Genomic DNA, 21708 nt, shown 5'->3' with positions numbered 1-21708 from the left:
CTAAGGCTCAGCATGTGGTAGATCTTAGAGTATGTACTCTGTGCAGGTGACAAGAACATATATATTCTGTGGTTATTGGGTGGAGTATTCTGTAGATGTCTCTTAGGTCCAATTGGTTTAGTGTCAAATTAATCATAATTTCTTTGTTAGTTTTCTGCCTCATTGATCTGTCTAATGCTTTCAGTGGGGTGATGAAGTCCCTCATTATTATTGTGTGGCTGGCTGTCTTTTCTTAGGTCAAGAAGTACTTGTTTTATAAATCTAGGTGCTCCAAGGTTAGGTATGTACATTTATTTAGAATTGTTTAGTCTTTTTTTCCCCCTACTCTCACCTCTGGCTAAAAATTAAGTCTTCTTGTTGAACTGAATCTTTTACCATGATGGAATGCCCTTCTTTGTTTTCTTTTTTTCACTATTGGTTTTAAGTCTGTTTTATCTGATACAAGAGTAACAACCTCTGTCCTTTTTTGTTTTATTGGTGTGATGGATCTTTGTTCATCCCTTTACCTTGAGCCTATGGGTGTCATTATATGAGATGGATGTACTGAAGATAGCAGAAGGTTCAGTCTTTATAAAATCCAACTTGCCACTCTGTGTCTTTTCAGTGGGCAGTAGTATTCATATGTGAGACTTCATTCCTGTTATGGAATTGTTAGTTGGTTGCTTTATAGTCTCAATTGTGAAGATGCTTTGTAGGGACTATGTACTTACATGTATTTCTGTGGTAGCAGATTTCTTTTGTTTCCAAGTTTAGAACTCCCTTAAGCAAGTCTTCTAAGGCCAGTTGATTGGTAACCCATTCCCTTATCAATTGCTTGTCTGGGAAAGATTTTACCTCACTTTCATTTATGAAGCTTAGTTTGATGGGTTAGGCCACCAATCTCTCTGGCTTGTGAAGTTTCTTCTGAGAAGTCTGCTGTTAGCTTGATGAGTTTCCTTATATAGGTGATTTGATCTTTTTCTAGCTGCCAGTAAGATTTTTTTCTTGTGTTGATCTTGGAAAGCTTTATGACTATGTGCCTTGGGATGGTCATCTTGTATAGTACCTCATAGGGGTTATCTAAATTTCTTATATTCACATGTCAATCTCTCCAGCAAGACTGGGGAGAGTTTTGTGGATTATATCCTCAAATGTGTTTTCCAAGTCACTTACTTTGTCTTCTTCTCTTGCAGGAATGCCAATGAATTGTAGGTTTGGTTGCTTTTCTTAATATCAATTTTTTTGGTAGTTTTGTTCATTTTTGTTTATTTTTTTCTGACTGGGTTGATTCACAGGACTGGTCTTCAAGCTCTGAAATTGTCTCCTCTGTGTGATCTAGTCTGTCATTAAAGCTTCCAACTATATTTTGAAATTCCTGTAGTGAACTTTTCAATTGTAGAAGTTCAGTGTAGTTCTTTTTAAATATAGCTACATCATTTTTCATATTTTAGATCATTTTCCCGGCTTCCTTAGATTGGATTTCAACTTTCTCTTGAATTTCATTGAGCTTCCTTGCCATCCAGATTCTGAATTGCGTGTCTGTCATTTGAGACATTACATCTGGTTAGGATCCATTGCCAGGGAGCTAATGCTCCCTAGCATTAATCCTTTGAGGGTAACAAAACTCTCTAACTTTTTGCATTGCCTAAGTTCTTGAGCTGATTCCTTCTCATTTGAGGGAGCTGGCTTTTCTTTTTCTTTGTCAATTTGCTGTCATTTCAATGGGGCTTTTTGTTTTTATATTCTTTTTTCCTTTAAGGGTTTGACTGTGGTGAATGTTGTATATAGTTTATTGGTTTCATTTCTGAGTGCTTTCAAAGGGTCAAGGCTCTGTTCTAGGTTCTGAGGTTAAAGATGGGTTCCTATAGTGCATTTCAGAGGTGTTGCATGGTGAAACAATGTATTTTTATTTGGTGGTGCAATTCAGGTTGCAGTCTAGTAGATGGCACTTCACAGTGCCATCAGGGCAGGAAAATACACTCTTACTCAGCCACGTCCATCTTATTTTTCAATGTGTATGGAGCAGTGCTCTGGGGAGGGGAGGCAGGTCACAACAGGTAACTCCCTGTCCAAGTTTGTTTCCAGGCCTTGGGCCTTGGTGCTGTCCCCTTCAACTACTGATGCTGCACCATGTTTTCTTTGCCCCAAAGGTGGCATTGGCAGGATGTGCTCCCCTCTCCCTTTGGCGGGGGGTCCCAGCTGAGAGGTCACTAGGAGATCTGTAAGGCCGGGGGTTGGGGAGGCATTGTGCTTACGAGAGTCAGAGCAGGTTGTGGGGTATGACTACTGTGGTCTGGCGTTGCAGTGGGTTGGGGTGAAGGATTCCTGGTCAGGGAAATGGCATCATGGGTATGCAAGTGGAAAAGTGCCTGTGGCCCAGATTTTTCAGCCTGGCAGACAGCTATGTGGCCCATTCAGCTTGTGCTCCTCTGACCCAACAGGTCTTCCTCCAGTTTCTGCCCTGGGAGCATACTGACTGGCTAGACTTGTCCCAAGCTTTCTGCTCCCAGATAACTGAGCTGTTCCAGATGATGTGGGCTGCAGGGCTCCCTGTGAAAGAATCTGTGGCTAGCCACGCCATTCCCAGACAGGTCTTGTGAAAGGAGGGACACCCAGCTCCTGCATTTGCACAAAAACCTGCACCAGCACAAGAACCAAAGTCACAATCTTCTTTTTGTTCTGACACTGGAGGTTCTTCCCCAACTTGAGCTCAGGCCATAGATCTCAGCTTGATATTCATGGGCAATGTGCTTGAGTCCTGGGGAGTTGAAACTGGGCCTGCAGATTTGTCTTCTGGTCCCTTGGGGTCAAGCACTGGCTGCACTGGGGGTGCCGGACTGCTTCCAGGCCACCAGCAAAATACTTAGGTAGGGAAGCAGGGGCTGTGCTGTGGAAGTCCTCCTGTGGGAGTGGGCAGACAGTCTTGGGAGGAGCCAGCAAGTGAGGGGGCATGTGGATCAGATACATCCTGGTCCTGCAGCAATGGCAGCTCTGATCTCTCCTGGCCAGTAGAGAGCAGGAACTGCAGAGCAAGATGGAGAGCCTTGGGATGGGCACTATAGTCATATTTTACTGCAGCTGGCATGTGGTGTCTCTCAGCAGGCTTCCCAGCTTCCTCTCTCTTCTACTATGGTGTCTGTCTTGCCTCTCTATTGATTTTCAGTATCTTCCCTCAGAAGATCTGTTAATCATCAATGTGATGATTCACTCGATATTTTGGTTCCTCTTGGTGGGAGAGGCATTTGCTTGCTTTGTCTAGTTGGCCACCTTCCTTCCTTCTCTGGAGTTCACCTTCTAATTCACCTTCTAATGAACTCTGGCTTTAGGAACAGCTTGGCCAGTGATGCTTTCCTAAGTCCACTTATATTATTATAAATTATAAATTAAAGCAACTGTATTGTTTATTTGTACATTTTAACACCACTTTAGATGATCCATTTAAAAATACTAATGTGAATGAAAGAGGCATTTTTATGAGACTAACTTGCTGCCTACTGTGCTAAGAAGGCACTGAAAGAGGGATTTTTAAAATAAAAATATTAGGAATCCCTAATACTGAAATCACTTTGAGAAAAGGTGATGTATTTCCATTAAATGGATAATTCTTTTAAAAGAGACAATTTAGGAATTCTTCCTCAACATTGCTACTTTTATTGCTCTGAACTTCTGAACTACAATATAATTAGAGGATTAAAGTGAAGTGTGTTACAGAAATCTCATCACTTTCTATATACAAATATTCTGGGAGACGTAACTCCTACGATTCTGATATCCACCTTAGAATAGAAAACTAAGAATAACTTGGTTCTATAAAAGAGAAGAGTATTTAGCAGAAATATCTCTTACCTGTAAAAATTATTTTACAAAGTTTTACTTGTCTGCCATAGGAGATTTCAGAATAAGAATATAAGACATAGTAAGTTTTCTGTACTTCAAGCAATTTCAGAAATTTGAATATTTCCAAAGAAATTGTTCAACTACATTACTTTTTCTTAAATACAACAGACAACTTACTGTTACTATTTTCCAAATAACCAATAAATAAAGTTGTATTTTGAAAATCATATTCTAGAAGTCTTCTTGAGACTTTTCAGGTAAATGGTACTAACTATGGGATGGCTATTGAGTATGAATCCACAGATAGACTACATGAGTACTGTACAGTAGAGAGAGATTTGTACATTTGTTGAAAATTTCTACATTAACCAATCATAACAACCACTCAACACTGGTATTCAAACATTTTGTGTTCAAATTATGAACAATGTGATTTAAATGTGAAAGAAAACACAAATGGTTATAGTTGTCCCATTGTGGTTTAATGTTTACTCAATTAAAAATTTTTTGTAAGTTAGTATTCATTCCATGAACAAGTCTTAATCATAATGTTGAAATAAAAATAATTTTAAAATCTATTATCCAGTTATTTAAAGACAGACTCTTAAAATGACATCTGGTTTCTGTATATCTCTTTCTCAATGGCCTCAGCTGGGCTTGTGCTAACATAAGACAAAAAGTAAAATTTTACATGTTAAGACAGAAGGAATTGACAATTAAGTAGAACTTTTATCCTGGGAACTTTGAGCCCAGCTTTGTAATGCTGATTAGAGAAATGTATACCCTAGACTGCTACATGCCAGCTCCTTACTTATGTACAACAACAAATGAGAAATTTGAATGAATGTACACTAAGATTTAATAAAACAATAAGATAATCTGTTCTTGGTATTTGGGCATAATTTATCTTTTTGCAAAAAGAAATTTGGCAAATTTTACTAGATTATGCTGATAATTACGATTAAACCATGGCAAAATTATACCAAATACAAAACCTGTATAGCAGCAAAATAAAAAATTTCAAGTAATTCTATCTTTCCTAAAAGACTATCAATATTGATAAACCCATGAGGAAAGACACATGAATTTGCTTTAATGTATATATTATTTACATAAGCTAATCTTTACCTTTTGTTTCCCTTATATTTAAAAAAATATGTTTATTCTAATTACATGTTGTATGAGTGAAAGTTCAAGAATCAGCATGTTGTGATATTACTTTGGTCCCAGAATTTGCATGTGACAATTATTACTACTATGAATAAAATATTTTAAACATAATTTATGGACTAGAATACTTCTGAAATTGTGGCTATAAAATGCTTGTTCTTACAGTATATTCTCAAAATGACAAAAACAGCAAAAACATGGTATGAATGTCCCATATTCACAGCATTGTATGGCTTGCTGCTGAGCCTTAGAACCTCTTTCACACAACATTCCAGTCAGTTCCTAGTAATCAGTTAATTGACAAAAGATAAAAATACACTTGCCATTCTTTCAAATGACTATAATAACAATATCATAATTTCCAATACCAGCATGAATCATTAATTGGATTTTATAAGAAAAAATACCAATTTACAGATAATTTCAGGAACACCAACTATATAGTTACACAGGTATTCTAATCAAGTATAAAAATATATCCTTAAGAAACAATTTATAAACTTTATAAAACAAATTATATTTTCTGTTTTATTTTTCATTTTATATAAATCATTGACAAAGTAAGGTAGGTCAAAATTTATGATTTATAATTTACATGCTAAGAAAAATAAACAGGTTTTTTCTAAAAGTAAACGAAATGTTCAATGAAAATAAAGATTTTCTAACAATTAAGATAGCTGTTAGGTAGAATGGAGGAACAGAGCACCTTGCAAAGCAGCAAATGACCTTATTATCCATGAAACCTTTATTCAAATGCAGAATGATCATCTGATTAGTATGTAGGTGTACAAAGTAGAGCTGTGAGTGAGAAGTTGGATGAGACGACTACCATAGTCACTTCCAACCTTAATATACTGAGGCACTTCCAACCCTAATATGCTGTGACTCCCTTATACATTCTATTATATACTCCAAATACCTGAGAAAATATTTTAAAAATTATATTCCCCACAAAAGTTAATATTACTTACCTCTGCAACCTTGAGAAATTCAGACACTCGTGTCATTCTAGTTAGAAATCGTTTGTAAATTTCTAGAGCATCTTTACATTGTCCTTTCTTCATTTCAAAAAACTTTTCTAGGAAAGATAAAGAGAAAAGCAATTTGAATAGAGTATTCTATTCTATTTTTTTTCTAAGCTATGTTAAGATTGCTACTTAAAACTTAATGTTTGAATCAAAACAATTGGCAGTAAAACTTACATGACGTATTAAGGCACCTAAACAAAGGGAACCTCAATAGATTAGGAAAAGTGTTACGTTCCAAGATAATCACCTGTCTCAGATAAAAAAATTTAAATAATGAGAACTGAACTGAAGTAGAATATATGAACTGCCACAACTGGTTAAATTCATGTTCCATATATTCCAATATCCTGTCTTGGAAAATAGCAGCAAATTCTTCCTGATAATAATCTCAAAATTTATGATTGCAGTCTACAAAATCCTTATTTTCTTATTAGCTCACGATAAACTAATAATCTATAAATTGTAAGAAAATAATCAATAAACTTTCCTGAATTAAAGAATTATTTAAGTTTTCTACACTAAGTTGATACTTGCTTTTATGGGTCATAAATTATTTCTTTCAAACATTATCATGTAGCTTTTATTTATAAAACTGTAGGGTTTTGTGAAATACCTTTGTTTTACTATATCCTTCCTGACTTTGTAGTCTGTATTTATGTTCTCTTTCTCAGTCTTTAGCTTTCTAGACAGAAAAACAGAAGCTCATTTTGCTGTGCTCTTTCACACTCCCAAGACTAGAATTCAGTCATTAGGGAACTACAGCTCCATTACACTTGCAATATGAGAATATATTTATTTCCATACATACTTTGAAGAAAACTCGTGCTTCATTAGTGTTTTAATCAGTTATTTATTGATCATTCAGTCAATAATTATTGACATTGCAGATGGAGACACAGCAGGCTATGTCTGTCTACAGCAGTTCCCAGGCAACTCTGGATTATACCTGATGGCTCAGCATCTTCTTTATAAGTTCATTATTTTGTATTTGCACATGATTTGATTCAATATATGGTATTTTTATATTCTCTCATACTTGAGAGTTATTTCATTCAGCATGTAATTTTACTTCCTCAAAAGTATTTTTAATTTTCTCAAGGAAAGTTTAATACTATATAATTACAAAAAGAACTAATTATCAAGAGCAGTTACTCATTATCTTCTGTTGACAGTCTTTGGGTAATTTTACTTTTAACATGGACCTCCCCTGTAGGGTATTTAAGGGAAGCAAAAAGATGAAGAAAACAAACACATACTGTTTTCTACTTGCTAGGAGTTTAGAGAAAAGAGTGTTTTCAAAAAATGACCAAATCTAAGGATACTTTCTTATCTACTCTGTCCTGTTTTCTAATGCAATGGATAAATTCATGGTGCAATAAGAGGAAACTCTTTTCTTGTTATGAAATTTAAAAATAAGAATTTATTCTGATAAAATATACTTTCTGTTCTTTTTAAAACAATCTTTATATAAATAATTTCTTTCAAATATCCAAATTCAAATCCGAGTTTATATTATTGCATCTGCTCTTCAGTAATAATATAAAAAAAAAAAAACCAAGTGGAATATCTCAATTTCCTTTTAAAACCAGTGACCAAAATTTTAACCAAGTTTTTTCTGTCTCCTCTAGATACTTTTAAAATTGTATCCTTCATGATAATTTAGGACTTAGCAATAGCAGTCAATCATTGTGGATTTGGGGTATAATTTCATAATTGCTTCTGTAATAGTAGCATTAACACAGAAAGGCAACATGTATTATTTCACTGACACAGGCATAGCTACGAGGCTCTCCTGTTCAGACCAGTGCAGGGCCTAGGGAAATCAGTACTTTTTTTTTTTTTTTTTTTGAGATGGAATCTCACACTGTCGCCAGGGCTGGAGTGCAATGGCGCGATCTCCACTCACTGCAACTGCTGCCTCCCGGGTTCAAGTGGTTCTATAACCTCAGTCTTCTGAGTAGCTAGGATTACAGGTGCCTGTACCATGCCTGGCTAATTTTTTGTAGTTTTAGTAGAGACAGGGGTTTCACTATGTTGGCCAGGCTGGTCTCGAACTGCTAAACTCGTGATCCGCCCACCTCAGCCTCCCAAAGTACTGGCATTATAGGCGTGAGCCACTGCACCTGGCCGAAATCAGCACTTTTAGAGAGGGAATTGGTCATCCAAAACTGAGCCCCTACCTTTCTTTCACCACAAAGAAAAAATATGTTAATTTTCAATATTTAAAATGATCAAATTTTATGTTTGTAACATGAACCTTTGTAAAGCTGTGATAAACTACCCTTGTCATACTAGTATTAACTTTTGAAGGATAATTGTCCTAGGAAACAAACCAAATAAAAAAAAAATATCATCTCTGACAGACAAATTGAGAGTTTCTACATAAACTATTACTAATGAACATTAGTCAGGGAGACAGCTGACTTACAAGTCAGAGTTTCATTGTAGCAATAAAGGATTTGTGAAGATTTATAGCACCAATATTGATTCTAACATTACATGTAAAGTACTGGTCAAGAAGTCCTAGATTAAAATTAACCCACGACATATTTATGAGGTTAACTTCTAGCACTATCTAGTAAACAAATGAAAAACACACCTGCCTCAAAATTTATCAAATTGGGTGAATATGCCAAAATGAAATCAAAGTGAAATCAAAATGCTAGTCTGAGCATTCGTGAGTGGTTCTAATAGAATGATTCCCAAACTGAAGTCTCCAAGCCACCAGGAACAGCATGACTTTGGCCCTTATTGGGAATGCAAATTCTCAGGCCCCACCTCTGACCTACTTAATTAGAAACTCTGGGTTTCAGGTTCAGCAACCTGAGTGAGCTTTAACGAGTCCTCCAGATATTCTTAAGGAAAGTTCTTGAACACTGGTTAAGTACTTTTTCTTCGTTTTCTGCAAACAGACCTTTACTGGAGTGACTATACACAGGGGAAAGTGTCATACCCAACCTTTTTTTTTTTTTTTTTTTAAGAAAAATACTTTTTTTAAAGAGTAGTTTTAGGTTCACAACAAAATTAAACAGAAGTTACAGAGATTTACCATATTCTCCCTGCCCCTAAGCATGCATAGCCTCCCCCATTATCAACATCTCCCAAAAGAGTGCCATAGTAGTTACAACTGATGAACGTATATTGAATGTCATTATCACCCCAAATCCATAGCATACATTATTGTTCACTCTTGGTGCTGTACATTCTATGGGTTTGGACAGACGTATAATGACATGAATCCACCATTACAGTATCTGCATACAGCATATTTTCACTGTCCTAAAAATCTAGCCAGGCATGGTGGCTGATGCCTATAATCCCAGTACTGTGAGAGGCTGAGGCAAGAAGACTGCTTGAAGCCAGGAGTTTGAGACCAGCCTGGGCAACATGGCAAGACTCTATTTCTAAAAAAAAAAAAAGTAATTAATCAGGAGTGGTGGTGCGTGCCTGTAATCCCAGCTACCTGGGAGGCTGAGGCAGGAGAACTGCTTGAGCCCAGGAGGTCAAGGCTGCAGTGAGCCATGCTTGTGCCATTGAACTCCAGTCTGGGTGACAGAATGAGACCTCTACTAAACACCAATGATTTTTTATTGTCTTCATAGCTTTGCCTTTTGCATAATGTTAGAGAGCTGAAAACATGCCTTTTCAGACTGGTTTGTTTCACTTAGTAATATGCATTTAAGATGCCTTCATGCATTTTCATGGGTTGATGCCACATTTCCTTTTAGCACTAAATAATATCTGCATATCTTTGTTGGTGAGGTGTCAAAGTCTTTAGCTCATTTTTAATTTGCTTGTTTGTTTTATTATTTTTTAGTTCTAAGAATTCTTTGTATATTTTGGATAACAGTCTTTCATCAGATGTGGTTTTTGCAAATACCATTTTCCGGTGTGTGGCACATTTTACCGTTTTCTTGATACTGTCTTTCACAGAGCAGAAGTTTTTTTAATTTTAATGAAGTCCAGCTTGTCAATTATTTCTTCCATGGTTCATGCTGGTGTTGTATGTAAAAAATCACTACCATTCCCAAGGTCATTTAGGTTTTCTCACATGTTATCTTCTAGGATGTTTATAGTTTTGCATTTTACATTTAGGTCTATGATCCATTTTGAGTTAACATTTGTAAAGGGTATAAGGTCTGTGTCCAGGTTAATTTTTTTGGTGTATGAACGTCCAGTTGTTCCAGCACCATTTGTTGAAAAAATGGTCTTTGCTCCTTTATTATAGATCAGGTTCTATTAATATGGGTTGATTATTTGGCTCTCTATTCTGTTCCACTGGCTCATTTGTCTATTCTTTTGCCAATACCACAATATCTTGATTACGTAGCATTATGATAGGTTTTAAAGTGGGATAGGTCAGTCCTTCAACTTTCTTCTTCTTCATCAATATTGTCTTAGCTATTTGGGGTCTTTTGCCTGATTAGAATCAGTTTGTCAATATCCACAAAGTAACTTGCTGAAATACTGAATACTATTATAATGAATCTATAGATGATGTTGGAAAGAACTGACATATTCACAATATTGAATCTTCTTATCCATGAACATGGAACATCTCTACTTATTAGTTGTTTGATTTCTTTCATAAGAGTTTTATAGTTTTCCTCATATAGATCTTATAGACATTTTGTTATGTTTATACTTAAGTATTTCATTTTAGGGCATGCTGGTGTTAATGGCATTGCTTTTAATTTCAAATTCTGCTTATTCATTGCTAGTATATCAGAAAGCAAATGACTTTTGTACATTAACCATTTTTCTTGTACCCGTGCTATAATTGCTATAAAAAAGTTCCAAGAATTTTTTTTTTTTTTTGGTTGATTCTTTTGGATTTTCTACCATAGATAGCCATACAATTTTGGAACAAAGAAGGTCTTATTTCTCCATCTCAAATGTGTATACCTTTCATTTCCTTTTCTTTTCTTACTTCATTGGCTAGGACTTGCAGTATGATGGTGAAAAGCAGTAGTGAGAGGGGACACTTTGCCTTCTTCTTGATCTTACTGGGAAAGCTTGTAGCTTTTTCACCATTAAATATAATGTTAGCTGTTAAGTTTTTGTACATATTCTTTAACAAGTTGATGAAGTTCCCCTTCCATTCCTAGTTCACTGATAATTTTTATCATGAATGGGTGTTGGAGTTCATCAAATGCTTTTCTTGCATCTACTGATATGATCATAAGATTTTGCTCTTTTAGCTTCTGGCTAAAAGAGAAGATTTATAGATTACATTAATTGATTTTCAAATGTTGATGGCATTTGATTGGCAGATTACATTAACTGATTTTCAAATGTTGAACCAGCTTTGCATACCTGGGCAAATCCCCTTGGTCATGGTTTATAATTCTTCTTATACATTATTGAATTTAATTTGCTGATATTTTGTTGAGGATTTTTCAACTATGTTCATTAGAGATATTGGTCTATAATTTCCTTTTCTTTCATTTTAAATAAAATTTACTGAGATATTATTTATATAGAGTATATTATATTCTTTTAAACTGCAGATTTTATGTGTCTTGACAGTTGTATGCAACATCAATTACTGTTACAAGCAAGGTACATGTCAGTCCATTTTCTGCTGCTACCATGGAATACCACACACTAGATAATTTGTTAAGACAGATTTATTTGGCTCACAGTTCTTATGGCTGGAAGTCCAAGATCAAGGAGCTATGTCTGATAAGGAACTTCTTGCTGCATCACGACATGGCAGAAGGTATCATATGGCGAGAGAGTGCATGCCTGAGAAAAGTCACCTCTTAAAAGTTTCACCTCTTAATACCATCACAATCCCAATTAAATTTCAATATGAGTTTTGGAGGGGGCATTCAAACCATAGCAGTGCAGAACGTTTTCATCACTCCCAAAAGATTTCTGGTGTCCTTTTGCAGTTCATTCCTTCCTCCACTCTGAACCCTGGGTAACCACTGGTCTACTTTCTGTCACTGTAAGTTAGTTTGCATTTTCTAAAATTTTATGTAAATAGAATACAATATATATTCTCTTTTCTTTGGCTTCTTTCAACCTAATGAGTTTGAAATTCATTTATGTTATTACATAAATATAATAGCTCATTCCTTTTTATTGTTGAATAGCATTGTATAATATGTATGCAACTTATTTTGTTTATCTATGTACCTATTAATGACTATTTAGTTTCTTTATGGGTTTTTTTGCTATTATGAACATTTTTGAACATTCATGTGCTAGTCTTTGTATGGATACTTATTTTTATTTCTCTTGGGTAAGCATCCTAGGAATGGATCATAAGTTAGGTGACTGTTTAATCTTTTAAGTAAAACAATAATGTAAAATGGTCAAACAATTTGACATTTTACCAAGAGGTATCTCACTGTGATGTTCGTTTACATTTCCTCAGTAACTGATGACATTGAGAATCTTTTTGTATGCTTCTTAGCCATTTAGTATCTTCTTTTGTAAAGTGTCTGTTCAAATCTTTTGTACATTATGAAAATTGAGTTGTCTTGATTACTGAGTTCTTTATATATTCTTGATAGAAGTCCTTAAAACATAATATATATATATATATATATATATATATATATATATATATATATATATTTCCTCCTCCTCTGTGACTTGTATTTTTATTTTTAATAATGTCTTTTGAGGAGCATGAGTACTTTTGATGAAGTCCAACTTGTTAACCTTCTCTTTTATAGTTCACGTTTTCCGTATTTCACTTAAGAAATCTTTACCTAGTTCTTGTTTTTTTCTAGAAACTTTATAATTTTAACTTTTATATTTAGGTCAATAATTCTTTTGATTTCACTTTTAGGCCTGCTATGAGGTATATTCTCTACTACTGAATAACAGATTACTCCAAAATTTAGCAGTTAAAGCAACAAATAAATTTCTGGTCTCACAGAGCTAATAAAAGTCAGGAGTTTGGAAGAGGCTTAGCTCAATGATTGTGGCTCAAAACCTCATGAGGTTATAGTCAAATTGCTGGCCATGGCTGCAGCCCTCAGTAGTCTGCATGGGGCCAAAGGGTCTGCATGCAGCGTGGCTCACTCACATGCCTGTTGACAGAAGGTCTCAGTTTCTTGCTGTATGGAACTCTACAAGACTGAGTATCTTCACAACTTTGCTGCTGGCTTTACCTAGAGCAAATGATCTAAGCAAGAACTAGTGAGGAAGACATCAGGGTGTCTCTTATAACTCAGTGTCAAAGCTTCACACCATTGCTTCAGCTTGACTCTATTCATTAGAAATGAGTCTATAAGTCCATCCCACATTCAAAATGATAGGAGTTAATTTATATCTTTTTTTTTTTTTGAGGTGGAGTCTCACTTTGTTGCCCAGACTGGAATACAGTTGCATAATCTTGGCTCACTGCAACCTCTGCCTCCTGGGTTCAAGTGGTTCTCCTGCCTCAGCCTTCCTAGTATCTGGGATTACAGGCATGTGCCACCATGCCCAGCTAATTTTTTAAAAATATATTTTTAGTAGTAGAGATGGGGTTTCACCATGTTGGCCAGGCTGGTCTTGAACTCCTGACCTAGCACATGAATGTTCTAAAATGTTCATAATAGCAGGGAAAAACAACCCATAAAGAAACTAAATATTCATTAATAGGTACATAGATAAACAACATAGGATATATACATATTACACAATAGTACCTCAAGTGATCCACCCAATTTATACCTTTATAAGGGATGAGTATCTAAGAATCTGTAGGCATAGTTTGAACAACCAATCAATTGAGATAAAGTTCAAAATTTATTTCTTTCCCATGTAGATATCCAGTTGTTCTACTATAATTTGTTGAAAAGATTTTTTACCCTGTAGCTAGCATTGACTTCTGCTTTCTTTTCCAGATGACTATTATTCATGACTATACTTCAAAAGCAAACTGAATTTTTTAAAGAGTCAAGCCTATAGCAAAAGGTTATTAAAAATACATAAATGCAAAATTCAAATGATGGTATTAATGCTAACAATATACGTTCTGTTAGTTTGCATTTTCTATTTGCAATTGCAATAGTTAATACAATCTTAGGACATTAATGTTGAAAGACATCTAAGATATTACCTAATTTACCTCAGTTGTTTTATGAATATTAATGCAGGAGACTAAATGAATGGTTCAGGACATAATACAAGCTACAGGCAGATCTGAGAATATTAGCTATTTAATATCCTGGCTTGTTAATCTAATACTCAAATTAATATTTTTTTCTTTTTTTTTTTTTTGAGATGGAGTCTCACTCTGTTGCCCAGACTAGAGTGCAGTGGCATGATCTCAGCTCATTGCAACCTCCACCTCCTGGGTTCAAGCGATTCTCCTACCTCAGCCTCCTGAGTAGCTGGGATTACAGGGGCCTGCCACCATACCTGGCTGATTTTTGTATTTTTAGTAGAGATGGGGTTTCACCATGTTTGCCAGGCTTGTCTGGAACTCCTGACCTCAAGTGATCTGCTCCCCCTTGGCCTCCCAAGTGCTGGGATTACAGGTGTGAGCCACTGCACCCAGCCAATTTCCTTTTCTTATAATGTCTTTGGTTTTGATATTAAGGTAATGCTTGTCTCATAAAAGGAGTTAAGAAGGATCTTCTCTATTTCTATGTTCTGAAAGAGATTGTAAATAATTGGTATAATTTCTCACTTAAATGCTTGGTAGAATTCACCAGTAAACCCACGTGGGCCTGATGTTTTTTGTTTTCAAAGGTTATTAATTATTGACTAAGTATCTTTAAAAGATATAGGCCTACCCAGGTTGTCTATGTCCTCTTGTGTGAGTTTAGATAGATTGTATCTTTCAAGGAGTTGGTCCATTTCATCTAGGTTATGAAGTTTGTGGGTATAGAGTCTGTTCATAATATTCTCTTACCTTTTTAATGTCCATAGGATCTGTAGTGGTATACCTTCTTTAATTTCTGTTATCAGTAATTTGTGTCCTCTTTTTTTCTTAGTCTGGCCAGAGACTTACTGATTTTATTTATCTTTTCAAAGAACCAGTTTTTGGTTTCATCATTTTTTTTTCTCTCAATTTCCTGTTTTCAATTTCATTGATTTGTGCTCTAATTTCTAATTTTTATTATTTCTTTTCTTCCATTTACTTTGGTTAATTTGCTTTTCTTTTTCTTGTTTCCCAAGGTGGAAGCTTAGGTGACTGATTTTAGATCTTTCTTCTTTTCTAGTATATGCATTCAATACTATAAATTTCCTGTAAGCACTGCTTTCAATGCATCCTACACATTTGATAAGGTGTATTTTCAGTGTAATTTAGTTCAAAATATTCTTAGATTTCTCTTGATCTTTCTTCTTTGACTCGTGTGTTATTTAGAAGTGTGTTGTTTAATCTCCACCTATTCTGAGATTTTCCAGTTATTTTTGTTATTATTTTTAGTTTAATTCCATTGTGCTCTGAGAGCGGGTGGCTGTTATGATTTCTATTACTTTTAAGTTTGTCAAGATGTATTTTGTGGCTCAGATTGTGGTCTCTACTGGTGAATGCTCCATGCAAACTTGAGAATAATGTGCCTTTTGCTGTTTTTAGATCAAGTAGTCTATATAGACATATGCCCATTATATACAGTTGATGGTGTTGTTGAATTCAACTTCATCCCTACTGATTTTCTGTCTTCTGAATCTGTCCATTACTGATGGGTGTTGCAGTTCCACCTCTACAAGTATATTCATCTATTTGTCCTTGCAATTCTAGCAATTTTTGCCATACTTACTTTTTGATTATTTGCTGTTAGGTGCATACATATTAATGACTATTGTGTCTGTTTGAAAGAAAAATTGATCCCTTTATCATTATGTAATGTCCATATTTACCTTTGATAACTGTCCTTGCTTTGAAGTCTGCCATGTCTGAAATTAATATAGCTACTGTTGCTTTCTTTTGATTAGTGTTAGCATGGTGTATTTATCTCCATCTCTCTACTCTTAATTTACGTGTGTTTTTATATTTAAAGTTGATTTCCTATAGACAACATATAGTTGGGTCTTGTTTTTAGATCTACTCTGGTAGTCTCTGTCTTTTAATTGATGCATTTAGACCATTGAGGTTAAAGTGATTTTTGGTATAGCTGGATTAGTTACTATACCATTATTTGTTACTATTTTCTATTGTTGCCTTTGCTCTTTGTCCTTTTTTTGTCTTTCACTCTTTTTCTACCCTTTGTGGTTTTAAATGAGCATTTGATATGATTCCATTTTCTCTCCTTTCTTAACGTATTAATTAGACTTCTTCTGCACTTTTCTAGTTGTTGCCCTAGAGTTTTCTATGTACATTTACAACTAATCTAAGGCCACTTTCAAATAACACCATAGTGCTTCACTAATAGTGTGAGCATCTTATCATTATAAAATATCCAAATTCCTCCCTATTATCCCTTGTATTATTGTGATCATTCATTTCACCTATATATAAGCACATATATGTATATATATATACACACACACAGATATATATATATATATATAAACATGCTATTGCTATTACTATTTTGAACAAATTGTTGTCTGTCAGAACAACTACTAAGAATAAGTGAAATAAAAGTTTTTATTTTACCTTCACTCACTTTTCTTTTGATATTCTTCCTTTCTTTATGTAGACTCAAGTTTCTGGTCCATATAATTTTCCTTATCTTTACAGAACTTCTTTTAGCATTTTTTTGCAATGCAGATCTGCTGGCAATAAATTCTTTCCATTTTTGTTTGAATGAGAAAGTCTTTATTTCTCTCTCACTTTTAAAGATTATTTCACAGGGTGAAGAATTTTAGGTTAGTGGGTTGTCTCAACACTAAATATTTCACTGCATTCCCTTCTTGTTTGCATAGTTTGTGAGGTGAAGTCATACATAATCCTTATTTTTGCTCCTCCATAGACAAGGTGTTTTTTCCCTCTGGGTTTTTTTCATGACTTCTTTCCTCATCTTTGATTTTCAATAGTTTGAAAATTATATGACTCACAGTAGTTTTTAGGGCATTTATTCTACTTGGTGCTCTCTGAGCTTCCTGGATATGTGGTTTGATGTCTGACATTAATTTGGGTAAATTCTCTGTCATTATTACTTCAAATATGTCTTCTGTTCCTTTCTCTTTTCCTTCTAGTATTCCATTATACATATATGACACCTTTTGTTGTTGTCTCACAGTCTTACTCTGTTCTGCCATTTTTTTTTCATCTTTGTTCTCTTTGCTTTGTAGTTTTGGGGGTTTCTACTGATATATCAGCAAGCTCAAAGATTGTTTCCTCAGCCATGTTCTGTTTGCTAAAAGCCCATCAAAGACATTCTTCATTTCCGTTACAGTGATTCTGATCTCTACTACTTCTTGTTAGTTCTTTTTTAGGATTTCCGTCTTTCTGCTTACATTGCCTATCTGTTCTCGCATGCTGCCTACTTTATCCATTGGAGCCCTGAGCCTATTAATCATGATTGCTTTAAATTCACAGTCTGATCATTTCTTCATTCCTGCCATGTCTGGTTCTGATGCTTGCTCTATCTTTTCAAATGTTTTATTGTCATTTAGTATTACTTGTAATTTTTCCTTGAGAGCTGTACACGATATACCAGGTAAAAGATACTGCTGTAAACAGGTCTTTATTAATGTGGTGTTAAGGTGGGAGAAGGGCAAGTGTTCCATAGTCCTGTTTAGGTCTCACTTTTTAGTGAGACTCTGGTTAAGTAGTATCTCCTTCTTAAGGACAAGAATGCTCTGGCATATTTCAAAGTGGTTCTTTTTCTCCTCCCTGTCCTGGAAGCACAAGGAAATTTTTCCCTAATATTTACTATAGGAGCCTAGTTGAGCTCCTGGAGTTAAACAAAAGTGTGGTGCTCCCTATGACTGGGTTCCCTATGACTGGGTTCCCTGGGGGTTTTTAACTCTCCAACTTGGCCATATTGAGCCTACAACAATTCATCAATTACAGTTCAAATCTTCCTACTTCAGCACCAGTTCCTGTGGCAGTTTTACACTCATGAGTCTCTATTCCAGTAATCCATGACTTCTTGTATTTGCCTGTCTCTCCAATCTTGGGTGCAGAGGTTTGTCCTATGTCTTCACTTCTCTTGTGGCTCCCAGAAGGGTGGTTGATTTTTCAGTCTATTCAGCTTTGTACTTATTTTTAGGACAAAGTGGTGACTTCTAAGCTCCTTCCATGTGGAACTGGAAATCTGAAGTCAGCTTTATCTACCCAGACTGCTCAGGGACACTGACTCTAAGTTTGTTCTACTCCTTGGGTCCCAATATGTCACTATATGTTCTAGCAATCTAAGTGGAGGCTTTATGGAGATTAAGTTATAAAAGGAAATCAGGTACAGTGAATGCACAAGACTATCTGTGGTTATATCTTCAGTTTTCTGAATGCATAGTTTGAGTAGATATACCTTAAAACTAGTAGAATCTAGTTTTCCCGATTTCCGCAAAGATATGGGGGTAGAAATGCCATCATATCCTCAGTATACTTGCATATTTGGTTTATGAAAAGATGTATGTATTTGAGAGGATAACAGTAGATTATAAACTTAATTGGGTAATAGCTGCTAATGTGAAGATTTCCAGATGTATCCTGATTTACCAGAAGAAAATCAATGCAGCCCCTGGAACCTCACAGGCAGCTATGGAACTAGGTAATGCTTTTATTTCTACTTAAACAGGCAGAAACCATCAGAAGTGGTTTTCTGTCATCTAGCAGAGATGTCTTTATAGCCTCACTGTCTCATTTCAGGGATATCAACCTATTTGTCTGTCATACTCAGATAGGATATCATTTGGATGACATAAGGTTGATTGTATGTAGTGGGCAAAAATTGAAGGTTCTAGTTGCCTTGATAAGTCACATGCATGTCAAAGTATGCGAGACAGAATCTATGAAAATTCAGAGACCTGCCACCTCAATGAAGTTTCTAAGGGCCCCAAAGTCTGAGCATTTCAGAGAAATCCCTTCAATGTAAAAAACAAATTTTGCACCTTGCACTCTTTGTAACTAAAAAGAGGCAGAAGTCTGCTGAGCTGCTTCAGTGACAACATAGAGGATGTGTGCATGTGCTGCTCTAAGCAAAGGATCTGTATGTTGTCACATGAGAGTCAGGCCCAGATTAAGGCAAGACTCTACAACTGCTCCAAATGGAAGCCACATGGAGCTCTGTTTCAGCAGATCCAAAGGTATTCAAAGTGTATCTTGTAGATTCAAATGCTGTAGAGTGTCTCTGGTACACTCCAATACAGGCCTCCAGTGCTTTGGAATAGAGCCATGTCTTCTTCACACAGTAGCACAGTAACTAATCTCCTTTGGAAAAACTGCTCTTGGTTTACTTTTACCTCAGTTTACCTTGGTTTATTTTTACCTACCTTTTACTTTTAGAGACTTAAATTTTGACCTAAGGCCGGGCGCAGTGGCTCAAGCCTGTAATCCCAGCACTTTGGGAGGCCGAGGCGGGTAGATCACAAGGTCAAGAGATCGAGACCATCCTGGTCAACATGGTGAAACCCCGTCTCTACTAAAAATACAAAAAATTAGCTGGGCATGGTGGTGCGTGCCTGTAATCCCAGCTACTCAGGAGGCTGAGGCAGGAGAATTGCCTGAACCCAGGAGGCAGAGGTTGCGGTGAGCCGAGGTCGTGCCATTGCACTCCAGCCTGGGTAACGAGAGCGAAAACTCTGTCTCAAAAAAAAATAAAAAATAAAAAATAAATAAAAAATTTGACCTAAGAATTTGATGATCAAGTGATCATCAGGCCTAAATTGAGTATTTCTAATGTACCAAATAATAGAGTTGGACAAGCGCAATAATACTGCATTATCAAACAGAAGTGGTCTATAAGAGATAAGCCTCAAGCAGGCTGTGAATAAGCAGGTAGACTGTATGAACAGATGGTTCATATTACCAGTGCATGTACTCGTTTTCTTTCTAATTTCTCCCTCAAATTATACTCATGGACTCTGGGGGAATTCTCTATCACCAGCTGACTGAGGAAGAAAACATTCAAATTTGATTTAGAGATGGTTCCTCATGTTGGCACCAGCTGGAAGTGATTAGCTAAATAATATCCCCACAAAGAGGTGGCCTTGACATAGAAAGAAATCTTCACTGTGAGTCAAATTTCCAGCAATACATGTATCTAATTTTCCACTTTATGCTAAAGAAGAAATGGCAAGAGACACTGAACTACACAAAATTATATGTAGCAACTAACTGTTGGCCTGGATAATAAGGTACTTGAAAAAAATAAAACTGAAGGATTGGTGACAAGGAGGTCTGGAGAAAAGGTGATGGATGGGCCTCTCAGAATGGACAGAGAACATGAGACTATCCCATTTGAATAAAAGCCAAAGGGCATATCCCACAAAAAACTCTTCTAATCAGAGGGCTAAGAGAATTCTATAGGAAGTAGACATGATATCAGAAATGGAGGTTATGAATAGGCTAAACAGCATAGGCTTCCTATCACCAAAGCTTATATGCCTATCATCAATGCTGAGTCCTTGGTTGGCCAACACACGGATCAACACTGAGCTTTCATCATAACACAATAGTCTAGGAAGACCAGCCATCTATCAAGTAACAGGTTGAGGATTAATTCCTTTTACTAGGATGGCTAGCAGCAATCTGTCTACACTGTGATTAGCACCTAGTTATCCTAGATATGAATTTACCATCTCTGCCCATATTGTCCTGCCAGTACCACCATCTGTGAACTTATTCACTGTCAGGTTATTCCACACAACATTGCCTGCCAAGAAGTGAGACAATAGACTAATCCCACAGAATTTATCAATGTTACTGTGTATCCCATCAGCCCAGACATGTTTCAGTTGTTCCACCTACCGAGTAAGTTAATAACGCCATCATTGTAGCAAGCAAAAAGTTTGATAAGATCTTTGAAAAGAAGCATAAATGCTGCATTTATGACACCATTTGTTAGTTCGTTTGGATGTACCTAGAAAAACAGAAAAATTTAATATTAGCTACATATCATCAAGTCATAATTTTTCTTGAATCACATTAAAATGTCTCAAATGAGTACTAAGAAATTCATGAATATTCTACAAATGTTGGTAATCTCATTTAGTAACCCTACAAATAACAAAATATGGACTACATATGTTTTTGCTTCAGTTTAAGTCAATGAAGTTAGTCTTATCAATTAAAAGACACATATGTCACCCAGACTGCAGTGCAGTGGCATGATCTCAGCTCACTGCTACCTCCGCTTCCCAGGTTCAAGTGATCCTCCCATCTCAGCCTCCAAAGTGGCTAGGATTACACCACCACACCTGGATAAATTTTGTTGTGTGTGTGTTGTTAGTAAAAAGTAAGAGTTTTACTATGTTGGCCAGGCTAGGCTAGTTTCAAAGTCCTGACTCAAGTGATCTGCCCGCCGTGGCCTCCCAAAGTCTGGGATTACAGGCATGAGCCACCAATCCCAGCCTGAAGGTTCTTCAAAATTAATCTTTTTATTTTAAGATAACTCTTAAATTTACATGCAGGTGTCAGAAAGAATACAGAAAGATCCCATATACCATTTACCCAGTTTATCTTAATGGTAACATCCTATAAAACTATAGTATAATATCACAACCAGGATATTGACAATGAAACAATTCACTAATTTATCTAAGATTAAACACAATTCTTTGGTGGATAGTGTCATTTAAGCAATCCACATAAAAAAGCAGGTCAAGTTATTTAGCTTCCTGAAGGCAT

The 21708-nt window shown here is 35.8% G+C and overlaps 1 protein-coding gene across 13 annotated transcripts in view; it reads right to left on the bottom strand.

The window, feature by feature from the left end:
• The window catches only part of SNAP91 (synaptosome associated protein 91), a 148784-nt gene that overhangs the window by 78226 nt on the left and 48850 nt on the right, over nt 1-21708 (bottom strand). For all 13 annotated transcript variants that reach the window (XM_074397740.1, XM_074397738.1, XM_074397745.1 and 10 more), the window contains exons 7-8: nt 20830-20941; nt 5958-6064 (exon numbers count right to left, since the gene is read on the bottom strand). In XM_074397740.1, coding sequence (XP_074253841.1) covers nt 5958-6064; nt 20830-20941 — 219 coding nt within the window. The remainder of the gene's footprint in view (nt 1-5957; nt 6065-20829; nt 20942-21708) is intronic.

The sequence above is a fragment of the Saimiri boliviensis genome, chromosome 4 (genome assembly GCF_048565385.1).
Source record: "Saimiri boliviensis isolate mSaiBol1 chromosome 4, mSaiBol1.pri, whole genome shotgun sequence".
Lineage (NCBI taxonomy): Eukaryota > Metazoa > Chordata > Mammalia > Primates > Cebidae > Saimiri > Saimiri boliviensis.
Note: the sequence above shows the minus strand (reverse complement) of the source record. Positions and strands in the feature narration are given on the sequence as shown.